Source organism: Pyxicephalus adspersus, chromosome 3, assembly GCF_032062135.1.
Source record: "Pyxicephalus adspersus chromosome 3, UCB_Pads_2.0, whole genome shotgun sequence".
Classification (NCBI taxonomy): Eukaryota; Metazoa; Chordata; class Amphibia; order Anura; family Pyxicephalidae; genus Pyxicephalus; species Pyxicephalus adspersus.
Genome location: NC_092860.1, coordinates 71,392,974 through 71,418,596, shown reverse-complemented (window position 1 = coordinate 71,418,596; position 25,623 = coordinate 71,392,974). Strand labels below are relative to the sequence as shown.

Sequence of the window (25,623 nt, the reverse complement as noted above, 5' to 3'; positions counted from 1 at the left end):
ATCACTGGAATTCACATAGAATGTGAAAACCCACAAGGCCAATAGCCTCAATGACAATCCTGAACATTGGGATACGCCCATACCGCTCTGGTGCACTTTGAAAGCAGTCATGAGAGGCTACCTCATATACCGCAAGGTATATGAGGAGTTACAGAGCAAGGTAACTAAGGATTATAGGGATTTTTTAGAAACTGGTTCATACGCTGCAAAATTGAAATGGCGGGAGGCGGTCACTTGTTTTAATACTTATGTAGACTCCAGAGTAGAAACACAACTTAGATACCAAAAGCACAAGTTTTACAGGTGAGGTAATAAGGTGAGTTCATTGTTGGCAAAGTTAACTAAACCCCAGGGACCCAAACGTCATATTTAAAGATATTAAAGATAGTTGATCCCATGTCCCGAGTAACTCTTCAAGGGAAATTATAGAAATTTTTGAGAACTACTATAAACAACTTTATTTGGCTCAACCAGCACAGCCGATGTTATTAGATGATTTGCTGACTAAGGCTAGGCTCCCTAAACTAGGCTAGGGAAGCTCTTAATAAACCAATTTCACTGGAAGAGGTTCAGAAGACAATTAAGTCTATGGACAATCAAAAAACCCCTGGCCCAGATGGCTATGCAGCTGAATTTTATAAATTACTCCAGGAGGAAGTAACACTCCTTCTGACCGAGGTTTATAACACTATCCTCTTACAACAATCCCCATTTCCTGCGTTTAACGAAGCCCATATGATACTTATACCCAAGGTAGGCATCTAATCTCGGTCTCATCCTATAGGCCGATATCACTTTTGAATTGCGATTAGGCAAGATTTTGCTGAAGGTAATGGCCAATAGGTTCCAAAATTTTTTGCCCTCCTAGCTTACTAAGCACCAACTGGGATTTGTCCGGGGCAAACATTCCACTATAGGTGTCCGCACAGCAATAGCAGCAACAGTCGAAGCATTCGCTCCCAACTCCCCTAAAACAATGTTATTAAGTTTGGATGCTGAAAAGGCATTTGATAGGGTAGAATTGCCACTTTTGCATGGCTCAACAGGTGTTTGGTCATAACTTTTCAACCTTCATCCAATATCTCTATAGTCCACCGCAAACCTGACTGTTTATTAAAGGTTTCCTGTCTTCCTCAGTGGAGATGAGCAGAGGTACCCGCCAGGAATGCTCACTTTTCCCACTGTTTTTATTCTGGCTTTAGATCCATTGCTGAGACTTCTTGAATGTTCCTCGGATTATGTGGGTATTCTAATAGGTACCAAGAGGGTAAAAATAACAGCATTTGCAGATGATTTACTACTTTATATTACTAACCCGAGGACTAGCCTCCCAGCTATTTTGAATCTTTTTACCCTGTACGGCTCGGTCTTTGGATACTCTAATAATTTGGAAAAATCAAAAGCCCTGTACCTGACTAATTGTGTTAGACCTATTTGGGGTTCTCTATATCCGGTGGTCTGGTGCAAGGGGAAACTGCAATACCTGGGAGTCTAAATCACCAAAAAAACAGCTAAATTGTATGATGCTAATGTCAAACCGTTGTGGCGGTTGTTAAGACTCAACTACAAAAATGGTCCTCATTTACTCTTTCCTATCTGGGCAGAGTGAGCTTGATTAAGATGATTTTGTTCCCTGAGCTTTTGTACACAATTCATATGTTACCAATTCTGCTCCGTCAACTAGATCTTAAAGAAATATATAGATTATTTTGTTTCTTTGTTTGGAGAAGCAAGAGAGCACAAGTTAGTATGTATATTATGCATCAATCTGTTAAAAATCGAGGGCTGAATTTTCCTGATGAAGAAATGTATAATTGGGCTGCTTTTACGAGATATCTCAGGGATTGGCTACATGATACAAACGACTATGCTGACGCGTTTTTGAAGCAGCAAATGTTCCTGAAATATTCCCTTAAATATATGCTACATCTGCACAGGGAGCTGCTCCCAGCTGAGGTGATTACAAACCCACTTTTATACTCAGGTTGGCAAGCGTGGCACAAGATAAGGGGATTTTTTCAATTAAATAGTCACTCTACCCTTCACCTTCCGATAGTGATGGCATGAGTTTATTCTGCCTAGGTCCCCAACAGAAATTCTGTCTGACTATCGTAGATCTTGGAGGACGATCCCCCATGTTTCTTCACACCGTTCCTATTTAATGGGTTTGAGAGAGACACCCCGCTGTTTGAAATGTAGTACAGTTAACGCAGATTTATTTCATATGATCTGGGGCTAGTTAAAAGATTTTGGGGGCAGGTGGTATGGCTTGCACTGAATCAGCTGGTAACATATTTCCCGCTTACTCCAATCTGGGCCGTGTTTGGAGCATTATCTGAACAGATCCGGGTAGCCAGAGGATGCAGCAGACTCTTCCCAATCATATCAATGGTTGCCAAGAAGGTGATTTTTCATAAATGGATAAGTGCAGACCCTCCTACTTTGCATTTATTTTTAATAAAGCTTAGACACGTCTTCCAAATCGACTGGTTAGAAGCTTCAATTCACAAAGATCTAAAGACATAACATTTCTTTGAGTTATGGGAGTCATATATAAATATGCTACCACTGCCTACTAAACTGTGTATAATATCTATGTTTGAGCAGACTTCCTGGTATGTCACCTGGTTACTGGATAATGATCCACCTGTAGTCTTGTCATGCATTTTTTGCAGAATTATGATGGTTCTCTAATGTATCCTCCATTGTATGGTTTTGTTTATGCAAATGTAACTGCATGATAACTGATAAGTAATGTTAACTTAATGTCTGTATCTCAGTATTGTTAATTTGTTATCACCTGTGTTGATATTTTCTATTATGTTGTAAATTTTGGTTTACCAATTCCTCTGTTTTTGGTTTGAAAAAATAAATAAATACAAATTAAAAAAAAATTGCATGACCATGAAAAGGTGGCAAACTTTTCAAGGGAAATGCTCTTAGACAAACTTCTAAAGGTCTTCAATTTAGTGTAAAAAATAGGCATGGAATACCTTACTCTTTTGCATGTAGCAATATCTAGTGTATTGTTCAATTATCATTTAACCATGTGTGCGAGCCCTGCATATGCAGTTCTGTGTGTGTGCACATGGGAGGGTGGTTACCAGATTTCATTACTAAAACAAAAACACTCACATAAAAGCCTAGCCACATAAATGTTAAACCTTGTTTACTTTAGCACATTTACAGTTTATAACTCAAGCTGGTAAATGATTTTTCAGGAAGATGTTGTCTTGTGTGTTTTATGGTGTCACTTTTAAAAAAGAAGGTATAATTCATTTTGCTGATTAGCAAGCTAAGAAAACTAGGGAGCACCACTTATACATTAAATAGCAATAAAGAATCAGCTGCATAGATTGAGAGATCATGACCATTATGTATGTGAGCATCTGCATGCAATCCTAGCTTGTGTTTGTTAATTTTCTTCCTTCATTGGTCACAAAAAAAGAAAAACACTAAATTTAACTGCAACCCTTTATAGAGAGGTGTGGTGTACTGCCAGTAGTATCTGAAGGTAAAGTCCTAACAAACCAAGTATGAGAGCTACCATTGCAACTGGGATTAAGGTGTCACCATAGAAATTTAAGGAGTCAAAAAATGTCACTAAACTCAAAAACCTTAAATTATTTATTGTTAAGACATATGTGTTCATTTAGTTCCCAATAATACCTTGTATCATTTGCAAAGAAGTGATTATATCCTTACTGCACGTGACTGCAATTCATGCTTCAAATTGTCTTCATTTGTAGCCACCCCACCTTTACACTAAAATTGTACGTTTTTGTTTTATTAAAAGATCTTGCAATCACAAAACAAAACATAATATTTACAATATACACATGAATAGAAAAAATAAATATTAGGCTTTACGACAAACTCAAATATAAAAAGCTCTATTCCATGCAAAGAAATAAAATATATCTTCACATAAACTCCTATACTATACTAAGACCAAGTACAAACCCTTCACCATGTAAGTCCTCCTTTTTCAAAAATCAATCAAGACTACAAGAAAAAACAGCCACATCTATGATAAACAATACAAAGAATCATGGGTCAAGTTTTGTTTGAGACAGAAAACTGGCAATGTAGCTACTTTGCGCCATTCAGTGTTCAGCCAGCAATAATTAAAACCACCCACAGCCTCCACACAGTTTGACTGCATAAACACAGTTTTGCTAGAATAACACTTTTCCCACAAATCTGTTTCTCATATATGGTTGTGTGCTTGCTACTCTTTATCACTTTTGCTTTTCAGTGCCTCCAAAAATATTCATGCCATTGGATTAGTATAACAGCTAGGAGAACAATTACAGAGCTAAACAGTGCATATTTTGTTTTCATAGATTGCCTTACCAAACTTTATTTGGTGGAATAGTGGCCTTCACAAAGGAGCAATTCCTTAAAGTAAATGGATTTTCAAACCTTTTCTGGGGATGGGGAGGAGAAGATGATGAGCTATATAACAGGTTTGTATCATACAGGTATTTTATATTTTTTTTAAACAGACAGGCGTGTCTAAGGATTAACAATTGCATTAAAGAATGTTAGACCAAAACTAGCCCAACAACCAGAAGTTGTAAAATACCAGCCAACATGTTTTTATTGTCTGAACAATCCATCCTTTTCAGAGCTCAAATATATAGTTACATAAAAATGTGATGTATCTTCATAATTAACACAACTTACATAAAATAATATGTTTTATAAATGTTGAAATATTGTCCAAATAAAAATATTCAGGGGCAGCTAATTACGTGATTGCACAAAAATAAACCAGCACTCACACGATTAATGCAACACTGAATATGTTATTTTTCTGTGGTGAAACTAAAATGGTAAAACTTCCCTAATATATGCTAAGGCAACAAAACATGAAATAATGTAGCAGGTTGAACAAGATATGTAAGATTTTTACATAGGAATGAGTCAGGATGAGGTAAAGATAATGGATTATGCATAATCCGTATTTGATCTACATCCAAACAAGATTCAAGTTGTTATTTCATAAAATGTTGTTTAAATAATGTTTTGTTTAAAATATTGTTTGTTTATATTATTGTTTATGATACCAAAGGTTTATTTATATATAACAATATACTGAATATAAAAATATATAGAAGTATGTTCGACATATCCCTAAATCATCAATAAAAAAAGAGTATGCAATAAATAAATCAGGCTTGTGTAAATAGGAGTCAATAGGAGCAAAAGCACAGTGTATCCTAGTAGCAGGCCAACGAGTACATTCATAATAGTCACCTTCCACGGGCCTATATAATATACGTGTATATTTCTATATTTATATTATATTTCTATATAAAGAAATAACACTTTGTATGAAGTACACCACGTAGCATATTTGCTCATGTCTGCTTAAAGAGTACCTGAACTCAGAAGGGAATTAAGTAATTAAATTTAGGTGAAACCTGGAAAGGATTTCTTAAAATAATGTGCTATTGTTTGGCAAATGTTTTTAATCCTGGACCAGATCTATTCACGGTTTGCTGGATCATCCAGGTCAATCCATGATAGTTTATTTTCTCCAGTCTTGGAGAGCTTTTTAAGAATTGGGCCCATTATGTGAAAAAATGCTCAGTTTGCTGTTCCTAACCTGAACCAAAATTCAAACAAACCCTGTTAGTTTCATAATACACCTCTATGCAATTCTTTCCATCCCCTCCAATATATTTTGGTATTTAGAAGTGAGGTTTGAGATTGTGGTAAATACTAGGGATTCACAGTTTTCAAACTTCTATGGACATTTGCAAGCCATAAACTGTAAAGTGATTGTTCTGCTAACAACAGACTCCCAACTGGTTGTTTACCTTGCAAACCACTTTCCTAATATATATATATATATATATATATATATATATATATATATATATATAATTTTTTTTTGAGCTGTGTTGATGTGATGTATTTTGGTTTATCTCTCCTTTCTACCTCCACATTAACTGATTATGAATCTTTGTAGCTTAGAGAAAAATAGGAAGAAATATAAAAAGACTGTACACTTTTGCATGTGAATTGTATGGCACATGCCTGAAATATTCAGAGCAGTATTTGTGCATGGGTTCAAGAGTCTCCATGTAACTTTAGTGGAAAGCAGGATTCCCTGCTTTAAAAAGGCAAGGAGTCAGCGTGGAGAGACATTGACATCTGGAGAGACATCTCTGAGCTCAATGTCTCTCCACGCTGACTTCTCGCCTTTTTAAAGGAGGGACTCCTCTACACATACTTTCAAGGCTGACATCAGACAACACTAACAGCAGCACTAGCTCTTTCTACTAGTGTTGTTTGAATATCTCACTATTTGATTCGACATCTATTCGATCGAATAAGGGGATACTGTTAGGGTGATCGAATGCTGAATTCGAACACCATTAAAGTCAATAGTGGGAAAATTGGGGTTATTTTTCGGGACTGTGAAGAACTGCAACAGCAACCAGGGGAGCAGAGCTGACAGCTCCGCTCCCCTGATTGCTCTTGCAGCCCCTTACTAGTTGTATGTGTTCTTAGATAGAGTTTCTCTATCCAAGAACACAGGAGTCCTCTATCCAGGCAGAAACTCTATCCAGGAATAGGGATAGTTCTCCCTGATTGGCTTTCCTCAGCCAATCAGAGAGCACTAGAGTTTTTGAATGGGAAGACTTGTCACCATTTAACCTCTAGTGCCGGGGATTGCACGCTGTCCTCAATGAGTGCGACCGCAGCCGCATTCATTGAGAGGATCCCCAGCACTAGAGGTTAATTAACCGCTAGTGCCGCGGATCGCACACTGTTCTCAATTATTGCGACCACGGCCGTATTAATTGAGACGATCCCTGGGGCACTAGAGGCTAAATCAAGTCTCCCCATTCATGTACCTCTAGTGCTCTGTGATTGGCTGGGGAAGGGAAAATCGTGATGACGCTTGAGCTGTCCCCATTTAATCTCTAGTACCCGGTGATCCCACACTGACAGGAGGATTCCCACGGCTGTGCAGCTGTGGGAATCATCCTGTCATTGTGGGATAACCTGTAAAAAAATAAAAGTTAGGTAAGCAAATCACACAGATTCAATAAATTACTTTAACATTATTTTTTTAACACATTTTTTACACACGAATTTGGGCTGTCAAATCCCATTTGATTCTGATAAGTAACATTCTCAAATATCCCCTGAGGAAGCCACAAACGCAAAGGGGTTTCTCAACTTTGGGTGGCAACACTTAAGAATTTAAGAGGTAATTGGGTTATTCTCACCATTTCTAATACCTTAGGAAAAATATTTAACACTTTTAGAGGTGTCATTTACAAATGATCTAAAACATCCTGTGTGTTTTCCCCATTTTAAACTTCCAACCCAACTTGCATATTTAAAAATGTAATAATATATGTTTTTTATGTTTTTACATACACTAATGTAAAGTAATCAGAAAGAAATACTGCTATTAGAAAGAATACTTTTTTTATTTCTATAAGAGTGGTGGCTGCTGGAATGAAGGTTGAACGTCCAAATCCAAATATTTCAAGATCTAGAGTTTTGACCCATCCCAGAGATCCTGGAAATGAGGAGACCCGAATGAGGTAATTTTTTATTGTTCTCAAATTATTTTTTTCCTTTCAAAAGCTAAATAAACAGGAGATCATCATCAGTGATGTTTGCTGTGCTGTTACCTAAATTAATATAAGAGAGTGACACCTTTCCTTCCAAAATAACTAGATACAATAGAGCGGAGAAAATTGAGAAAGCTGGGGTTTTTTAGGCAAAGTAAAGATTGTATTAAGCATCAAGCAAGTCATACAATCAATTTTTTCAGTACAAATCACATTCATAAATATACACAAATTTGGTTTACAGACCCAATTTAAATTGTGATGCCCATCAACTATACACAAATTGATTGTATTGAAAATTGATGGTACAACTTACTTGATGCTTAGTACAATCTTTACTTTGCCTAAAAAATCCAGCTTTCTCAACTTCTCCTCTTTGTTGTATTTTGTTGCTTAAATTGTTGTAACTTGTTTCACTATACCATGCCAAAATAAATGTTTAAAACCCATCTAGCTTACCATCACAGAGCCGCCTTCTATAAATGTATTGTTTCTTCTTCACATTATGCTGCTTTCAGAGGCTATATGAGTTGTTTCACATGAATTAGTTTGCACAAGGTCTGTGCAGTCTGTATTTAATGACATTCACTAACATTTATAGTGAACTATGGCTACACCTTCAAAATCAATCCCATTGTTCACAATAATGGTACAGATTGTGGGATCTCTGGTTAAAAAAAACAACAAAAAAAAACATTTACAATCCATTCTTAAATGTTATGTATAGTATTTTCTATTTTTAAAGGGTATATATATACATATACGGTACTTCCTGGGATGCCCGTAGTGCTGCAAGCTATACCATCCAATATGTGTCAGCTGACTAACTAAAACCAATGCACTATCTGTGTTGTTGACATCTTAATTCTAGTGTTCTCACGATGGTTTTCACTCCAATCATACTACAAACACAGTAGTCTACTGTTAGGTGGGTGTTTATGAAAGCACAAATTAATGTTTTATGCTTCCTGTGAACTTATGTAGTGGTTAAACAGGAATATATGGAAACTTGTCCTGAAATTGAGCTTAGGAGGTTACCAAAAATGTGGTTACAAAAGAAAGATTTGCTAAGTAGGCATGATTACAATGGTTTGGCCAACTACACATATGTGAAATGTGGTATTTGCTCCAAGACTTAAAAAAATTCTGTGGCCATATTTCTGACTTTAAACATCTGCTGTACAATACAGCCAGAAGAGTTAAAAACACGTTCATGTTAATGCCAGAAACACATTGATTTCACTATCTCATTGAAGCTTTCTGACTACAAAGAAGAAGCAACACAACTCTGCTCATTCTGCTCGTCTTACTCAGATGAAAACCTTACCTGTCAGTACATGTTCATGCAACACAGCCTGATTAGTGCCAGATTTCACCTCTTACTAAATACTCTCCATTCTTAGTGATACTGTACAAATGGTTTGAAATGATTTATGTTATCTGCAACTGATCTTTGTCAGATATTTTTGTACAGGGCACAGAACCAGAATATACATGATTGTGTCATCTCTGAGGTGTTATCTCTGCTGAAAGTAGGTGTCTGTGCAGGTTCTCATGTACCCAGATCATTTTATATGTAGTAGTAGTTAGTTACATTAAACTGGACTTGCTTGTGTAATGTTGAAGATGATTAACAAGCAAGTGGTCCAACATAGGAGGGCAAATGCTACACAATAAGATTCCTTTGTTCCTACATCTGAAAGAAAAAGGACATTCTTTCCAGGCTAATGGGAATTTGAACACAGAATACAACTGGTTTGCAAGAGGCGTTAAAGTAGCCAGAAATGAATAATGGCATTTTGACATCAACTGTCTATCACCTATAATGCCATTTTTACATTTCAACCCCACTGTTTTGATAACAATTCCCACCCTCAGCCAAGTAACTGGAAGTTTTAAAACTTGTGCAGACTTCCTGACACCAAGGATGGGACTATGCTAATTGAATAAAAGGGTTCAACAAATTTTACACCCCCTGATCTTGGGCAATCAACATCTGTAATATTTTATTAAGGTGTGGATAAATTTGCTAGGGTATTTTCCTACACTGGTAAAACTGATGACACAGCTTGAAGAGTTGCAAAACAAAATCTAGAACAGATGTATTTAGATTTGACTTCTACTAGATTGATAATTCTAGATGGCCTCTGCACAAATGATACCTTAGCATGAATGTACTGTACTTGACATTAAACGTATTATCTGATGATAGGTCTGCACTTTACTATTTTTACTGTCATTTGAAAAAAACATTATTCTGAAGTGCAGGTAAAACATTTATTTGAACAGCTTTGGCAGTTTAAAATGTTTATGTATGCATAGGTAAATTCCATAAAACTGTCAAATGGGGCATTTGAGGTGACTGTCAAGGAAATTAGGTTATTTAAGAGGGATAGTCACTCTAAATACAAGACTGTTGGGAACTGTGCCAGCAGAACACTGTAAAAACTCTACTGCAGTCCTTAACAAAATAGTGACTGCCATTTAAATAAATACTACTGCAGCCTATGAGCTGGGCAACTGTGTGGGCCCCAGTGTGATTAGAGCTGGATTTATACTTTTTTCTCCCCTAGAGAATTTTTTCCCCCAGATATTGGGGTTCAAGTATTGAAAGCAGAAACGTGGTGTGATAGGGCAGTGTGTTTTGATGGATAGAGTTTTTTGTATTTTAATGATGACATAGTGATAAAATTAGGGGACGTTAGCCACAAGTGTTCCCCGCTTGCACCTACAGTTTTGGTTACCTACAGCTCCCCATCCCAGAGAAATTTGGGTTCAGAAAAAGGAATAGGACAGTTATGTGTGACTGGGCAAGGGAGCATATTTTGATAGGTATATTTTTTTTATGTTGTAATGATGCCATAGTGATTAAAATTTAGGGGATGTTAGCCACAAGTGTCCACCATTTATACCTATAAATTCAGGAGCCCCACCTTAATGCTTCTTGCTAAGTGTCCTGGAGGTCCCAAATTTGCATGTTAAATTTAGAGCTCCTAGGCGCACTTGCTTTCGAAACATCACCCCTAATATTGCATTATCACAGGTTTTAAAACTAGCCAGTCAAGTCATTGAGACCAATGGTTTAGGAGATATTGGGGTTTGAACACAGTGGGCCTGATTTATATAAGCTCTCCAAGGCTAGAGAAGATACAATTTGATCAGTGAACCTGGGCGATCCAGCAACAGGTTAATCTGGGACAGCACAGGAAAAGGAGCAGAGGAGCAAGCTTGTGAGAAGGCACCTGTAACTGAATATACCTGGTGGCCATTTTTTATCACCAATGAAAAAACAAGGTGCAGGTGTTCTTTTCTTGTCAGTCAATCTTTTATAGCATGCTAAACAGTGTTGTAAGGTCTCTTGGGGCTTCTTACAAATCTGCTGGATATAATCAGCGGTAGCGGCTGCAGCAGGAACATCAGATGAGGAAGGGACTGGGGAAGGAAGCCTGAGATGACGACCAGAGACAGAAGAAGGGATGTTGACTTGTAGATTGACTGGAAGGGTTGTTGTGGGCCAGCTCAGCCCATGGCAGAAGATCTGACCAATTTTCTTGCTGAGAGCTGACATACAAATGAAGATATAGTTTCAGTGAATGATTGATTCTCACAATTTGCCCATTAAGACTGAGGGTGATAAACTGAAGAGAAGTCCAAGGAACAATAGAGGGCTCTCCAGAAGCAGGGTGTAAGTTGAACTCTGTAAGTTGAATCTTCCGAGACAATGTGGGACGGCAATCCATGCGGGCGATTTATTTCCTTGAAGAAGATTTTCTCCAAAGTTGAGGCAGAGGGAAGACCAGACATAGGGATGAAATGTGCCATTTTTGAGAATCAATCAACCACAACCCAAATCGTGGAAAAGGTCTAAGAATGTTTTGGAATAGGAAGCAGGGGGAGAGGGCCAGATGGGGATGTCCGAGGCATGGTCATGGATGTAATTGAAGCCCATAACAAGGAATAGTCTTTGATGAACTAATGATGTACTAATTGGCAAAACCAAGGAACCTCTGAATAGGTTTTATCCTGAGGGGATGTGTCCAGTCAAGCATGGGCAAACTTTTGGCTGGGTCCATCCACAAACCCTCAGCTGAAACAAGGTAACCAGAAATTGGACTTCAGAATGTTCAAAGAGACATTTTTTTCTGTATTGCATAAAGTCTGTTGTCCTGAAGTCACTGCAAGACTGTCTTGACACAGTGAGTAAATCCTTGGAGTAGTGTTAATTTTGGAATATTTATCTGCATAAATATGGAAATTATATCCCCTATCAATGCATATAGATATTCAATAAAAGAAGGCTCATGAACAAATTATAGCTAGTCACAGTTTAATTAAGAAAACAAGGTGAAACAAAGTACACAGCAATATTCTTTGATATCTAAACATAGGAACTTCAATCAATGATATATATATAGCACATGGACATAAGGTTATTAGTAGTAAACCCCTGTAATATTCTCATAATGCTTGGTACACAAATCAGTAATTACAAAATGGCAAAGTAATGCAGTAATACTATAGACACCCATGAGACTACAATCAGGAAAATCTTATAGCTATCTGCTAAGAGGTTAATGGGCACCTCAGGAGCCTACTTCCTTCAGAAGAGGACTCCATACCAGCTTACCTAAGGAGACTCTCAGGAGACAAGGAGAGCCAGCAAGCAAGAGACCTAAATTATCCCAGTTCCCATTTTTACATAGTTAATTCCCATAAGGTATCCTTGAGGCTCTTGGATTGGTTACTGGATGTGAGCTGTAAGATGACTATTGGTTGATGCACCCCCCCCCCAGACTGGGATTGGTTACTGTAACTTCAGGAATTTACTAGGCCTCCTAGCTAAGTTGATATGGGAAGCTGCAGGTAAAGCCAGGCGGGGTCATCTAATTTTAGTTGTCACCAAAAGGTCTGGATGGGCCATCAACCCCCACCCATCTGTCCAGCCCTTATCCAACTCCTGCTGCCTCAGGCTTTATTGATATGGGAATCAGTTTTCTGGCATCTGTTTGTCTAATGTCCCTAGTGTCATTGGAACTCCTTGGAAATCCTAAGTGGTCTGACAAAGAGAAACAGATCACCAACATCCCCACACATATACATTATATATACATATATATATATACATCCATATCTATCCACATATATCTACAAATATCTATAAACAATCTTGAGGTACAACAGTAGACAAGAATGTTATTCAAGTAGACAGCCACACACACATATACTAGATTTTACTGGTGAATCCACTCTCAAATTCCCCATGCACTGTTGTTTGGGGCCTTCTGTGGGCAGTTTAACTTGTAGTGACTCTCACCAGCGCAGTACATGCAGGTTCTGATCTCTGCGGCTGCCACATTCCTTTGGAGCAGGTCATGCCTGATCCATTTGCTTAGGCTCAACCATCAAAGGAGAGAGGTTCTGGAAAGTTGGAGCCAACGTGATGGGGTGCCAGACACTCAGGGTTTCCTGTAGACGTTCTGAAAGTGAATGTCAACCCAAATACAGGTACACCAAGTCATGAAGAGTATACAGAAGGTCATAATCAACAAGTTCATCTTTTATATATGACCTGCGAGGCCCTGCCACAACACTGCCACCAGAGTATCATTATTCCAATTAAATTATGTAGCCAGTTAGTTCAAAATTGCTAGTTCACAATTTCATAGCATATTGACCAACAGTGAGGGAGGCCTGATGTTGGCCTATAATTTCCAAGGCTGCAAATGAAGCACAGCATGGTTCGTCAAATATCTTTCAGAAGGTTTGCAAAAAGGTAATAAAGTCACTCAAAATGGGATGAAACTTTTCCCAGAGGGGCAAAGCTCTCCCCAATTATTAAGGAAATTATAAGTGTCACCTTGTTTATTCTGTGAGAAAGGGGTGATGGCTGGGTGAGTAGGACCTAAGCATAGTACAGGAGAGTGTGACAGAGATGTAGTCAAATGAGGCCAAAGGTCAGGGTAAGCAGCAAACAGGAGTAGTCAGACAGAGCCAGGGTCGGTATATAGAATCTGGACCAGGGAATGCATACAAGAACCTGGAAGCATACATTAGGAGAACTCCTTGTTAAGGCAACTTCCTGTTGCCAGTCACTTCCTTATATAGAGGAAGTCATGTGACCAGCAGGTACCTGAACCCACAACCAGAGGGAGTGCTGCCAGTAGATGGAGCACATCTAAGGAATACTCTAGTCCTTCGGAGTAAGGGGGCAGGTCTCAGGGAGTGAGATGTATTGGACCAGGAAGTGGCCAGTGGATAAGATTCCTGGGCAGAGCTGCTGGTGCTGGCTGCAGGAGGAGTGCAACGTGTGTGACACAGAAAAAGGCACATATCCCCCAGTCCTGTGGGGATCTGTGACAAATACTTTAGGGGAAAAGTGCTTTTGGGAACGTGCTTGGGAACTGTATATATGTTAAGCAAGCGAAATTAAAAAAATATTTAAAGTTATACACAGGCACTTTTTTTCATATTGAGACTGCTAAGCGAATGCAATTACAGCAATTATTTCCAGTTTTACAGGCACTTTTCCTATTGTGGCATTAAAATGAAATGAAATGAAGGGAACAGAAAAAAAAAAGATTTAGACTATGGCCATGCTTTCTTTATTTAGCCTAAAATAGGCTAAATAAACCTTTCATAGTGATTTCCCACCAAAAATATTAAGTATAACTCAAAAAATCAGATTCTTCCTTTCTGTTTAACTCTAGTTAACAATATCATGCGGGTAAATAAATAAAGAGAGGAAAGTAAAGACAGGAAGGCCATGAAGACCAAGAGGAAGACCATTCCAGAGAGTTGGAGCAGCTCTAGAGAAGTCTTGTATCCGTGCGTGTGATGAGGTTATGAGTGAGGAAGTCATTAGTAGGTCATTGGAGGAGCGGAGAGAGCGGCTGGGGGAGTATTTTTTTACCAAGTCAGAAATGTAAGTGGGACAATAACTGTGTAGGGATTTGAAGGCAAAGCACAGGAGCTTAAATTTGATTCTAAGGTGAAATGGAAGCCAATGGAGAGAACTACAAAGAGATTCAGCGGAAGTGGAGCGGAGGGAAGGATGGATGAGAAGGATGTTACAGTAGTCCAGACAGGAGATGATAAGAGCATGTACAAGGAGTTTTGGTGGTCTCAGGGGACAGGTAGGGGCGGATTTTGGAGATGATGCGTAGGTGAAAGTGACAGGACCTGGAAATGTTCTGAATATGGGGGGTAAATGAGAGGGCGGAGTCAAAGGTGACACCAAGACAATATGCCTGAGGGGAGGGCCGAATAACAGTGTTGTTAACAGTTGGATATATGTCAGGGGGAGATTTGGAATTTGGACAGATAGATTTGAGTGTCATCAGCATACAGATGGTACTGTAAGCCAAAGTGGGATATGAGACTACCGATAGAGGAGGTGTACAGAGAAAAGACAACCGGTCCAAGAACTGAGCCTTGGGGAACACCAACAGGGAGGAGAGTGGGCGAGGAGGAGTTGCCATTGAGAGAAACTTGAAAGGAGCGGTCAGACAGATAGGAAGCAAACCAAGAGAGAGCAGTGTCACTGATACCAATGGAGGGCATGATTTGTATTAGAAGGGGGTGATCAACAGTGTCAAAAGCAGAGGAAAGATCAAGGAGAAGGAGCAGAGAAAAGAGAAAAAAACCAGACTGGAGCGGGTCAAGGAGAGTTGGTGCTCAGGTAATGGGTGAGTCTTTTGTAGACAAGGCGTTCAAGAAGTTTGGAGACATATGGGAGAAGGGAGATAGGGCGGTATTTGGAGGGTAGGGAGGGGTCCAGTGAGGGTTTCTTTAGGATAGGGAGAATTATGGCATGTTTAAAAGCTGAGGGGTATTTACCAGTAGAAAGGGAGAGGTTGAATAGTTCAGTTAGGGCAGGGGCCAGGGTGGAGGAATGGGCACGGAGTAGATCAGAGGCAATTGGGTCAAGTGGACATGTAGTAGACGGAGATGATGAGAGAAGAGTTAAGACTTTGTCCACAGTAACAGGGCTGAAGGAGGCCAGTGATGATTTACAGGTGGAAGGGGTGGGTATGGTTGGAGTGGCTCAGTGGGCAGAGACATCATGTCTGATTTTGTCTATTTTATCTCTAAAGTAAGTGGCAGTCTTGGGCAGAGAAGGATGTTGTGGGGGGAGCAGATGTGGGGTTAAGGAGGGAGTCAATTGTATAAAAGAGGTTGCGTGGGTTGGAGGCTTGAGAGGAAATGACTGCGAAGAAATAATTTTGTTTGGTGAAAGTGAGCTCTGTGTTAAAGCTTTGAAGCTGGGCTTTGTAGTCCATGAAGTCAGCGCTGAGGCCAGATTTCCTCCACTTGCGCTCAGCTGCACAAACAGACTTTTGTAGCTGTTTGGTATTATTGTTGTGCCAGGGTCGGGGGTTGGCAGGGCGGGGGTAGCGGAAGGTGGAGGAGCAACATTATCCAAAGCCAGGGAAAGAAAGTGGTTTAACATGGTGGCAGCTTCATCTGGGGAGGTCATTTTGGAGAGGGAGGGGGTTAGGGACACAAGGCAGTTTGAGAAAAGGTTGTAGTCAAGGTTACGGATATGTCTCTGCCATTGACCAAGTCTGGGATGTGGCAAGGGCCCTAGGGCAAGGGTTTGATAGGTTGAAAGTGATAAGGTTATGATCAGAGAGGGGAAATGGTGAGTTGTCAAGGAGGGTGAGGTTGCAGAGTTTAGAAAATACCAGGTCTAGTGTGTGCCTGGCTATGTGTGTGGGTCCATTGATGTGCTGTGTGAGTCCAAATGAGGAGGTAATGGAGAGCAGTTTGGCTGAGGAGGGAAGGTTGGGCCCATCCATTGCAACATTAAAATCACCAAGGATGAGGGTGGGCAGGTCATGGGAAAGAATGTGTGGGAGCCAGGATGCAAAGTTATCCACAAATTGTGATACTGGGGCAGGGGGGATGTAGACAACAGCAACAATGAGGGGTAAGGGGCTAAAGATTCAGACAGAGTGGACTTCAAACAAAGTGAAAATGAGAGAGGGTGGGGTAGGAAGGACTCTGTATGTACAGTTAGGTGAGAGAAGGAGACCCACACCACCCCCTACTTTGTTGCCAGGTCTGCGGGTATGTGTAAAGTGCGACCTCCATAGGAGAGCGTAGCAGCAGAGTCAGAGGAGGAAAGCCAAGTTTAAGTGAGAGCCAGAAAGTTCAGAGAGTTAGGGAGAAGAAAGTTGTGTATGGAGGTTAATTTGTTGCCAACAGATCTGGCATTCCATAGACTGCCAGAGAGAGGGGGTAAGGACTTATGGGTAGGGTGAATGGGGATGAGGTTAGGAGAGGAGAGTGTATGGAGGAGGGAGGCTGTGTGGGGGACCAGGGTTGGGTGAAATGTCACCAGAGAGTATCAGTAAAGTAAAAGGGTGCAGGACCACAGACAGAGAATTAAGGAGAGTGAAGGAGCAGAGAGACAATGCCCCTGATTCATCATTGCGCTGGGAGCGCGAACGTACGCGCGGCCAGCGATCGCGGATTACCGCGGTCCGGACTCGAGTATGCGCGTACTTGATGAATCAGGGGCAATGAGTTATCAGATTGGGGAGCGCAGGGAGTAGTGCAGGATGAATAATACATTTTTACAGATATTTGGGAACTATATGCGTACAATAAACAATGTGGCAAACTGAAGTCCAAGAGAAGCAGTCCAATAATATGGGTTCAAGTGAGGCTTGTAAACTATAAATTATATTGAGAAGGGTTGTAAATGACATAAATGTATTAAAGACAACTGTCCAGAATAGAGATGGGCAGGGGTTTACCTTTAATGTCATTAAAGTTAATTTGTAAAGAAACCACTAGTTCATAATTAAAAGCTTGTGCTGTTAAAGTGTGTGCTTCGAAATTGATCAGCTTGTACCTTCATGTTGTTCTGTATCATTATCAAGTCAAATCCTTGTTAACTTTTGTCCCACTCAACAGTTATAAAACATTTTTGCTATGTACTGTAAAAGCCTGGACTTTCTATGCCTTTTGTATTCCATTTTCGCCTTTATTAGTGTTTCCAGCCTTGTTTTTTTTTGGTTTTATTACATGAATTCAGATGTTTGCTGTTCTTTTACTGCCTGCTGCTATGTCTTTTTGTCCTAAGTAAATTCACCTTTCACATTTTAGTGACCTGGCACTTCCTTAGAGCAGAAGATTCAAAGCTCTCATTTAGTACAGTTAAAGCCTGAAGGTTGCATTACTTTATAACTTCACAAATTTTATACCAAAATACTATAAGCTTGGTTATTAGCTGGTTAGCTGGCTCTAACACAGCACTCATCATTCCTGCAATGTGTTTCCACTAGTGCTGAGCCCCCTAGCTCTGCTGAGCATTTCCTCCACACCCGTTGATTAATTGAGTGCTGTCCCAGTCCAGCTCCTGTATTAACCCTTTGTTACCCATGCCTCCTGTGTCTCTTGCATTCTCTTTTTTGTTTGGTGACCCCCATGTCACTCGTGCTTTCTATCGAACCTGTACACCTAGGGTGAAGTCTTTAAAACTTACTTTATAACTTTAGAAATTTTATACAATATACTATAAGCTTGGTATATCCTTTACCCCATCTGCTTTGTGCAGGCCAAAAGTTTACAACAATCTTCACAGACATTTTTTCTCGAGTGATCCTAGTTATGGCTTGGCATTCTTAATCTCTCTCCTCATCTGGTATTACACATAAACTCAATTGGATTATGAAAAATATTAATCTTACTTATACCATTAAAAATAACCTCATAGCATTGGATAATACCTGGGAACCATGGACTAAGCATTCAGCCCTTTAAATCCCATCACTGAGGAGCCAGGTCTCCCCTTTTCCATCCATATTTTAAGTAGAGTAATTCTGAGCTCTTGACAAGAACAACCTGATAGATTTCATTACAATAAAAATTGTGGCCAACTCAGCTCTATTTTTATGGTGTGCACCATAACTTTAATTGGTCCCTGCTCAGTTAATCTCCTGTTTAGTTATATTGGTTAAGTTTTGTTTGTAATTTGTAATCTGCCTATATTTTGTTAAAGATTTAATCAGTATAGCCCCTCCCATCAGCCAATCAGGAGATTGATAGCCCATGGTTATTTAACTGGCTCTGACACAGCACTCATCGTTCCTGCAACGTGTCTTTACTAGTGCGGAGCCCCCCAACTCTGCTGAGCATTTCCTCCACACCCATTGATTATTGAGTGCTTTTCCAGTCCAGCTCCAGTGTTAACCCTTTGTCACCCATGCCTCCTGTGTTTCTTGCATTCTCTTGTGTCTTCGGTGACCCCCATGTCAGTTGTACTTCCTGTGTCTCCTGTGTTTCCCTGTGCCTTCTGTAACCCCTGTGTCCCTGGATTCCATTCTCTGGATTCCTGGTACTTGACCCTTGACTATGTTCATGACTAGGCTTGTTCGCTGCCTGGCTTGACCCTGGCCTTCCTTGACCGTAATCTACTTGCTGATTTGGTACTGTGCATTGTCCTACCTACCCTGGTGTGCCCAAGGACAACAACCTAGCAGCAGCCTGCAGCACAACACTAGAGGCTCTGGAGAAGACCAGGCTGCTGTTTATATTCTGCATCTTACCACACAACTACTGTGCAACCTATAGTGCTCTCAAGCGTGGCAGTTTTATAAAATGTAAAGTGTATATTAGTAGTAATGAGAACCAATTGAGTAAATATATTTACATGAATAAAGTGTATAAGCAAAAAAAATGGAACTCTCACCATCTATCCATTGCTCACATATACAGTATATTCTCCAATCAAATACAGACAGTGCAGATTGTCATTGGATGTATCAGCTGCTTGTGAATTTGAATATTAGGCCCATGCTATATTGATTGTATGTTATATGGATGATGCCATTCCGGACTTATCATTTTGAAAATATTAGTGATTTAATTGCTAGTTGTCATGCTTATGCTTTGGTTTTATTAATTATTTGCTGACCACTAAGCACAAAAATGTATTTCCTCATCTGTAACCAGGACTGGGATTTTCCTAGATTATTCAGAATTAATCAAACCTCACAAATACATTTTTTCATGTTTATAATAACCTGTTTTACTCTCCTTTTTATTCTTAGTTTACATCTCATAAATAAGGCAGCACAATTCATGCATGAAGATGGATTAAACAGCCTGAAATATGAAATTGTCAGCCACACAAAACATAAACTTTTTACAAAAATCACAGTTAATATAGGATCATCACAACAATAATAGATATTGTTTAGCTGTGCAAGTAATTTCTAAACCCTGATTCATGCTGATTTGCTGAGAAATCATGGCAAAATGCGTCGGGTGGGACACCTTACCGCCATCGCTAACCTAGTATGATACTAAACGATATTGCTATTTTTTTGCAAAACTAGTGGCTCTTAATCTTTTAAATTATGTTTTTGGAACAATACCATTTTGTGTTTTTAAATTTAACTCTGGTTGCCCTTCAAAAGCCTGGCTTTCCCTCCCTCCTCTTCTTCTCTTCCTCCCACAGATACATGATATGTAATCACAGGCTGGACAAATAGTCCACTCCTCTTTGATTATCTATTGGGGCTTTTCTTTCAGGTGGAACAAACTAACAAATTTGCTGAGAGATAACTTACAACTTATTGAGCTTAACAGAGAGAATAGACCTAGCACTTCAAAATTGGAATGGTGAAGGAGTATGATGAAGGTAAAGCATCAGTGGGTTTGGAATAGCAAAAGACCATGTCACATTGTTTTGGGCAAAAAGAAAGATTATCTTTAATTTTGTCCTTAGAAAAGGCATATAGTGCCAAACATGCCACTATTTTGGCAGCTTTTATAGATTGGTTTGGTGATGAAGCCTTCCTGACTTCTACATTGGCAAGCATTTTGCAAATTATCATTACCAGACTAACACTAAAATTTGTAGCTGAGATTAGAAGTTATTTTTACAGTGGATCCTGTATATTTTTTCATATTTTTTTGTGTTCCCTGTTGCAATTCCTTCCAATTGAAGCTTTTCTTGGAAAATGACTGGTGGAGGTGAAAATCAGGTGTCTATAAGAACATTTTTGTTGTAAATGCTGTTCTTAAATTCTGTACCTTTAATTTTTTATTATCTTTCAGATTGTAAGCTCTTCGGGGCAGGGTCCTCTTCTCCTCCTATGTCACTGTCTGTGTCTATCTGTCAATTGCAACCCCCTATTTAATGTACATCACTGCATAATATGTTGGAACTATAAAAATACTGTAATATTATTAATATTATGTTATAAAAAATTGTCAGAACAACATTGTTACATGTATTTTATGGTGAGTCTGACTGGTAGTTGCCTTGTGTCTAGAAATTGAAGAATTGGGCTGGGCGCTGATGGACATTAAAATTAAAATTCTTTTAGGACAAGGCTTTTTTTGGAATCAGCACGTTTAAAGCTTTTTCAGTTGTTTTAACGTATTAAAGCATTTTGAAATTAAATATATTTCATACAAAGGAAAGTCAACATTTATACATATGATTACAACATATGATTTATAAATAAAAAGAGGCATTACAATGAACATTGTTGTCTGTCTGTTGTCTCCTATGGGAATATCAATAATATTTCGTGTAAGTATGTTATACATTGTTTTGATCTCAAATTATAGTGTATCTCTGGCACCTTTTTCTGCTAAGTATCATTGCTGGCGATGCCCCAGTTTGGGAGATTTTTCTTCAGTAGGAAGAAATCTCTTAAACAGGGACACAATGGTAATTAAACATTTTTGTGAGTATAGTGGAGAAGTCTAGAACCTACATTAGCATTTAATAGATGTATATGAAACTATTAAAAGTTTGCATTCATTCTTGTCACCATTAACAAAATCTTTACCAGGACAGAAAGAAATACATTGGGCAGAGGTTCCTTCCCTTATCCCAAACAAAACAAAATAAATGTTTAATCTAGCAAAATATTTTAATGCCCTTTCTCTGTTTAGCTTTTTGTTAATATTGCATATTTAATGATAAGTCCATCACTGTCAGAAACCTACAATTATGTCCAATGTCTTGGTGTCCTCTTTGATTCTGCACTCTTCTTCACTCCCCAAATTCAAACCATCTCTAGGTCTTGCCACTTTTACCTGCCCAACATCTCCAAAATATACCCTTATCTGTCCCCAGAGACCACTAAACTTCTAGTACATGATATCATCTTTTGTCCGGACTACTGTAAATGTTGTTTTTAATAAAATCCTGCAAACACATGATATATATATGATAGAAAAAATAAATAGCAGGTTTTTATGTCAAACTCAATATCACAAGCTACACACCAGAAGATTAAGCAAGAAAAATATATATTTTTACATAATCAAAAAAATCATATCTAAATTTATATCTACCATATATTAATCAAGGCCAAAAAGCACAAATCATTCACCACGGTATGTAGCCCTTTTTCAAAAATCAATCCATATAGCAAATTCCAAAGAGTGCATAAAGAACAGATCGAGCCATTTACATATGCATACTTGACACCATGTGTTCCAAGTGTAATATCGGACCATGACACTAACTACAAAAAGTAGGGAAGGTATCCAGGAGGTCAAAACTCATCAATTCCATACCCATCTAGAACTCACTTGCCATGGTTGATTTTAGAACTTGAGGCGACTTCATACTGTTCAATCTCTGAGACTACCACCTGCACCTAGTCTGTCCCAGATAATCACAAATACATCATCGTCGTAGGTAACTATTCTCAAAGAAGGCAACTACACTCAGTGATGCCCAAAGGAAACCTGCACAGCCGTCCATTCACTAGACTTAGAATTAAGCGGTTAATTGTGACCATGTATAGCAGGGGACACTGTGGGCATCATTGTCACACTTCCAAGCTTACTTCAAATGATCTACCAATCCAACCATTCGCAAGTGGAAAGCTTTTTGCCCCATCAAAAAGGACTTTCGACCAATCAATAAATTTAGTTTGTAAGTTCTATCTGCTAAGTAACCAGAGATATTTATGATTCACCCTATCAAAAGCTTTCGCCTGATCCAATGCCAGCAGACATGTCCTCCAGCCAGCAGCCCTGCATCTCTCCCAGGTCTCCCAGATAGCTAACACCAGTGAGAATGTACTTTAGTCTACTTATAACTTGAGTTAAGCAGTGCTTACTGCTGGACAAAAGATCGCCTGCCACTGACAACAAGTGTTAGAAGAAAACATTTGCCACAATCAACATTAAGAAGACTATTTAGGCACCAGTTCTCAATTCTCAATGAATCCTTCCCCTTTGACAAGAGAATCACAGCAGACCACCTCATGGAGAGAGCCACTGAAAATCTCAGCTAACCAAGAGGCCAGACTGGATTTAAAACATTTATATCATTTATGAAACCCGGCTGTCAATATATCTGGTCTGGGGAATTCTTGATGGTCAGCCTATTTATAGCATGGCACACCTCATCCCCAGTGTCTGGTCCTGTCAAATCCACAGCAGAGTGTGAAACATATCGCAAAACTGACGTGGTTCTTAAAAAACACTTCATCTTATCTTAACCAGGGAACCTTTGTGGAATACTATATCATCTCTTCTCTGACTTCTTATCTTAGATATCTTATCTAACCTTTCCACCTCTCCTCAAGTGCCACCTCTCTTAACACTTTATGTACATCATAAAATTTTTAAAGGAGCAAATAATGTTTACAGGTAAAGCCTACAATATTGTATGGGGGTATTGGAAAGCTGGAGCAAAGTGTGGGAGGAGGTTGAAAGTTGTAACACAGAACAGAAGGCACTGCAAAGCCACAGCACTATTGGGGACATTGGAACTTTGGTACACTATATCTATTTTTTGCATGCAACTGCACATTTGGGCCACACATTACCTACTTTCTCTCCCATCATATTCTACTTGGGTCACTTGGATGTCTTTTTCTACACATCCTCAAACTCACCTAAAATCTTGTTCCATCACTGAAGTATTGCTGGGTGGTATTGCAAAGGCTGAATAGTTTGGTCAATGGCATAATGCAGGATTCTCAATATTATTGCCATAGTGTCTCGCATGGTAAGACAGGACCACTACGGGGTGCTATGACTTGCAGGGAGGTGGTGTGAGCCCTGAGAAGGGCCAAGGTGCAGAGTCTAAACAGTAACCAGGTCCTATCCAGAGCCTCTGAGGAAGTTGCCCCACTGGTTACTGCCAGGTTGCGGTCCTTGGGAATACCAAGGTGGGTGGAACACAGTACCAAATCACAACGCAGAAGGATAGTCAAGGAAAGCCGGGGTTGAGGCAGGAAGCAAGCAAGAGAGGTCAGGTCACACGCCAGGGGTCAATAGAGTACAGATTTTAAATATCTAGTAAATGCCAAGTAACCTCCCAGTTGTCCCAAGATGCTACTGCACTACCTTGTAGAGAGGTCAGGTCACACGCCAGGGGTCAATAGCCAGGGATCCAGGAGACAGACACCAGTGACACAAAGGCCAATGTGGGCACAGAAAACACAGGAGACACTGGATTAAGTAGCAGTTGTACAGGAACTGGCTCACAGAGCTAGGGGCTCAGCCCTAGTGAAGACTTGTTGCACGAACACTTAATGCAGTGTGTGAGCTAGCTAAATAGGCAGGGCTGATCAAGAGGCTATTTTCTGATTGGCCAGCGGATTGAACAGAATTGAAAAAGCTTGAAAACAGAGGCACGCCCAGCGTCAGAACTGCCCGCATGCACAGGAGAGAGACGTCTGCACTTAAGAGGGGAAGAGGTAAGTGTGACACATAGTGCAGGTGATTTTTCATTTTGTGAAGGGTCTGCAAAGGGTAAACATAATAGGACACCAGATCATTAATATTATTATCCAGTATTTATATAGCACCAATATATTACTGTACAAAGTCCATAATCATGTCACTAACTATCAAAGGGACTCACAATCTAATGTCACTTCTGTAGTCATACAGTTAGGTCCATAAATATTTGGACAGAGACAACTTCTTTCTAATTTTGGTTCTGTACATTACCACAAATATTTTTAAAAGAAACAACTCAGATGTAGTTTTACTGCAGACTTTCAGCTTTAAGTGATTGAAGTGATTTCAGCTCAGTGGGTTGAACAAAAAGATTGCATATAAATGTGAGGAACTAAAACCTTTTTTTACACATCACTTCATTTTAGGGGCTTAAAAGTAATTGGACAAATTAAAAGCTGAAAATAAAATGTTCATTTCTAACATTTGGTTGAAAACCCTTTGCTGGCAATGACAGCCTGTAGTCTTGAACTCATGGACATCACCAGATGCTGGGTTTCCTCCTTTTTAATGCTCTGCCAGGCCTTTACTGCAGCGGCTTTCAGTTGATGTGTGTTTGGGGGCCTTTCTGTCTGAAGTTTAGTCTTCAACAAGTGAAATGCATGCTCAATTGGGTTCAGATCAGGTTACTGACTTGGCCATTTAAGAATATTCCACTTCTTTGCTTTAATAAACTCCTGGGTTGCTTTGGCTGTATGTTTTGGGTCATTGTCCATCTGTATTATGAAACGCCTCCCAATCAATGTGACTGCATTCAGCTGGATTTGAGCAGACAGTATGTCTCTGAACAACTCAGAATTCATTTGGCATTGCTGAGCTCACCAGTGCTTTGTTTTGTTTCTTTCTCATGATGTACCAAACTGTGGATTTTGCCACTCCTAATATTGTAGCAATTTCTTGGATGGTTTTTTTCTGTTTTTGCAATATAAGGATGGCTTGTTTCACCTGAATGGAGAGCTCCTTTGACCACATGTTGTCTGTTCACAGCAAAATCTTCCACACACAAGCACCCCCCCTCAAATCAAGGCTTTTTATCTGCTTAATTGATAATGATATAACAAAGGAATTGGCCTCACCATCCCATGAAATAGCCTTTGAGTCAATTGTCCAATTACTTTTGAGCCCCTGAAATTATGTAATTGTGTAAAAAAAAAGACTTTAGTTCTTCACATTTTTATGCAATCTTTTTGTTCAACCCACTGAATAAAAGCTGAAAGTCTGCGTTGTTTTATTTAAAATTAATTGTGGTATTGTACAGAACCAAAATTACAAAAAAGTTGTCTCT

At 39.3% G+C, this 25,623-nt stretch overlaps 1 protein-coding gene across 1 annotated transcript in view; it reads left to right on the top strand.

The window, feature by feature from the left end:
- LOC140327413 (beta-1,4-galactosyltransferase 1-like) overlaps nucleotides 1-19,799 on the top strand; it is a 35,990-nt gene extending 16,191 nt beyond the window's left edge. The window contains exons 3-5 of the mRNA XM_072406797.1: nucleotides 4,347-4,469; nucleotides 7,470-7,574; nucleotides 19,664-19,799. Coding sequence (XP_072262898.1) covers nucleotides 4,347-4,469; nucleotides 7,470-7,574; nucleotides 19,664-19,799 — 364 coding nt within the window. The remainder of the gene's footprint in view (nucleotides 1-4,346; nucleotides 4,470-7,469; nucleotides 7,575-19,663) is intronic.
- The last annotated feature ends 5,824 nt before the right edge of the window (nucleotides 19,800-25,623 follow it).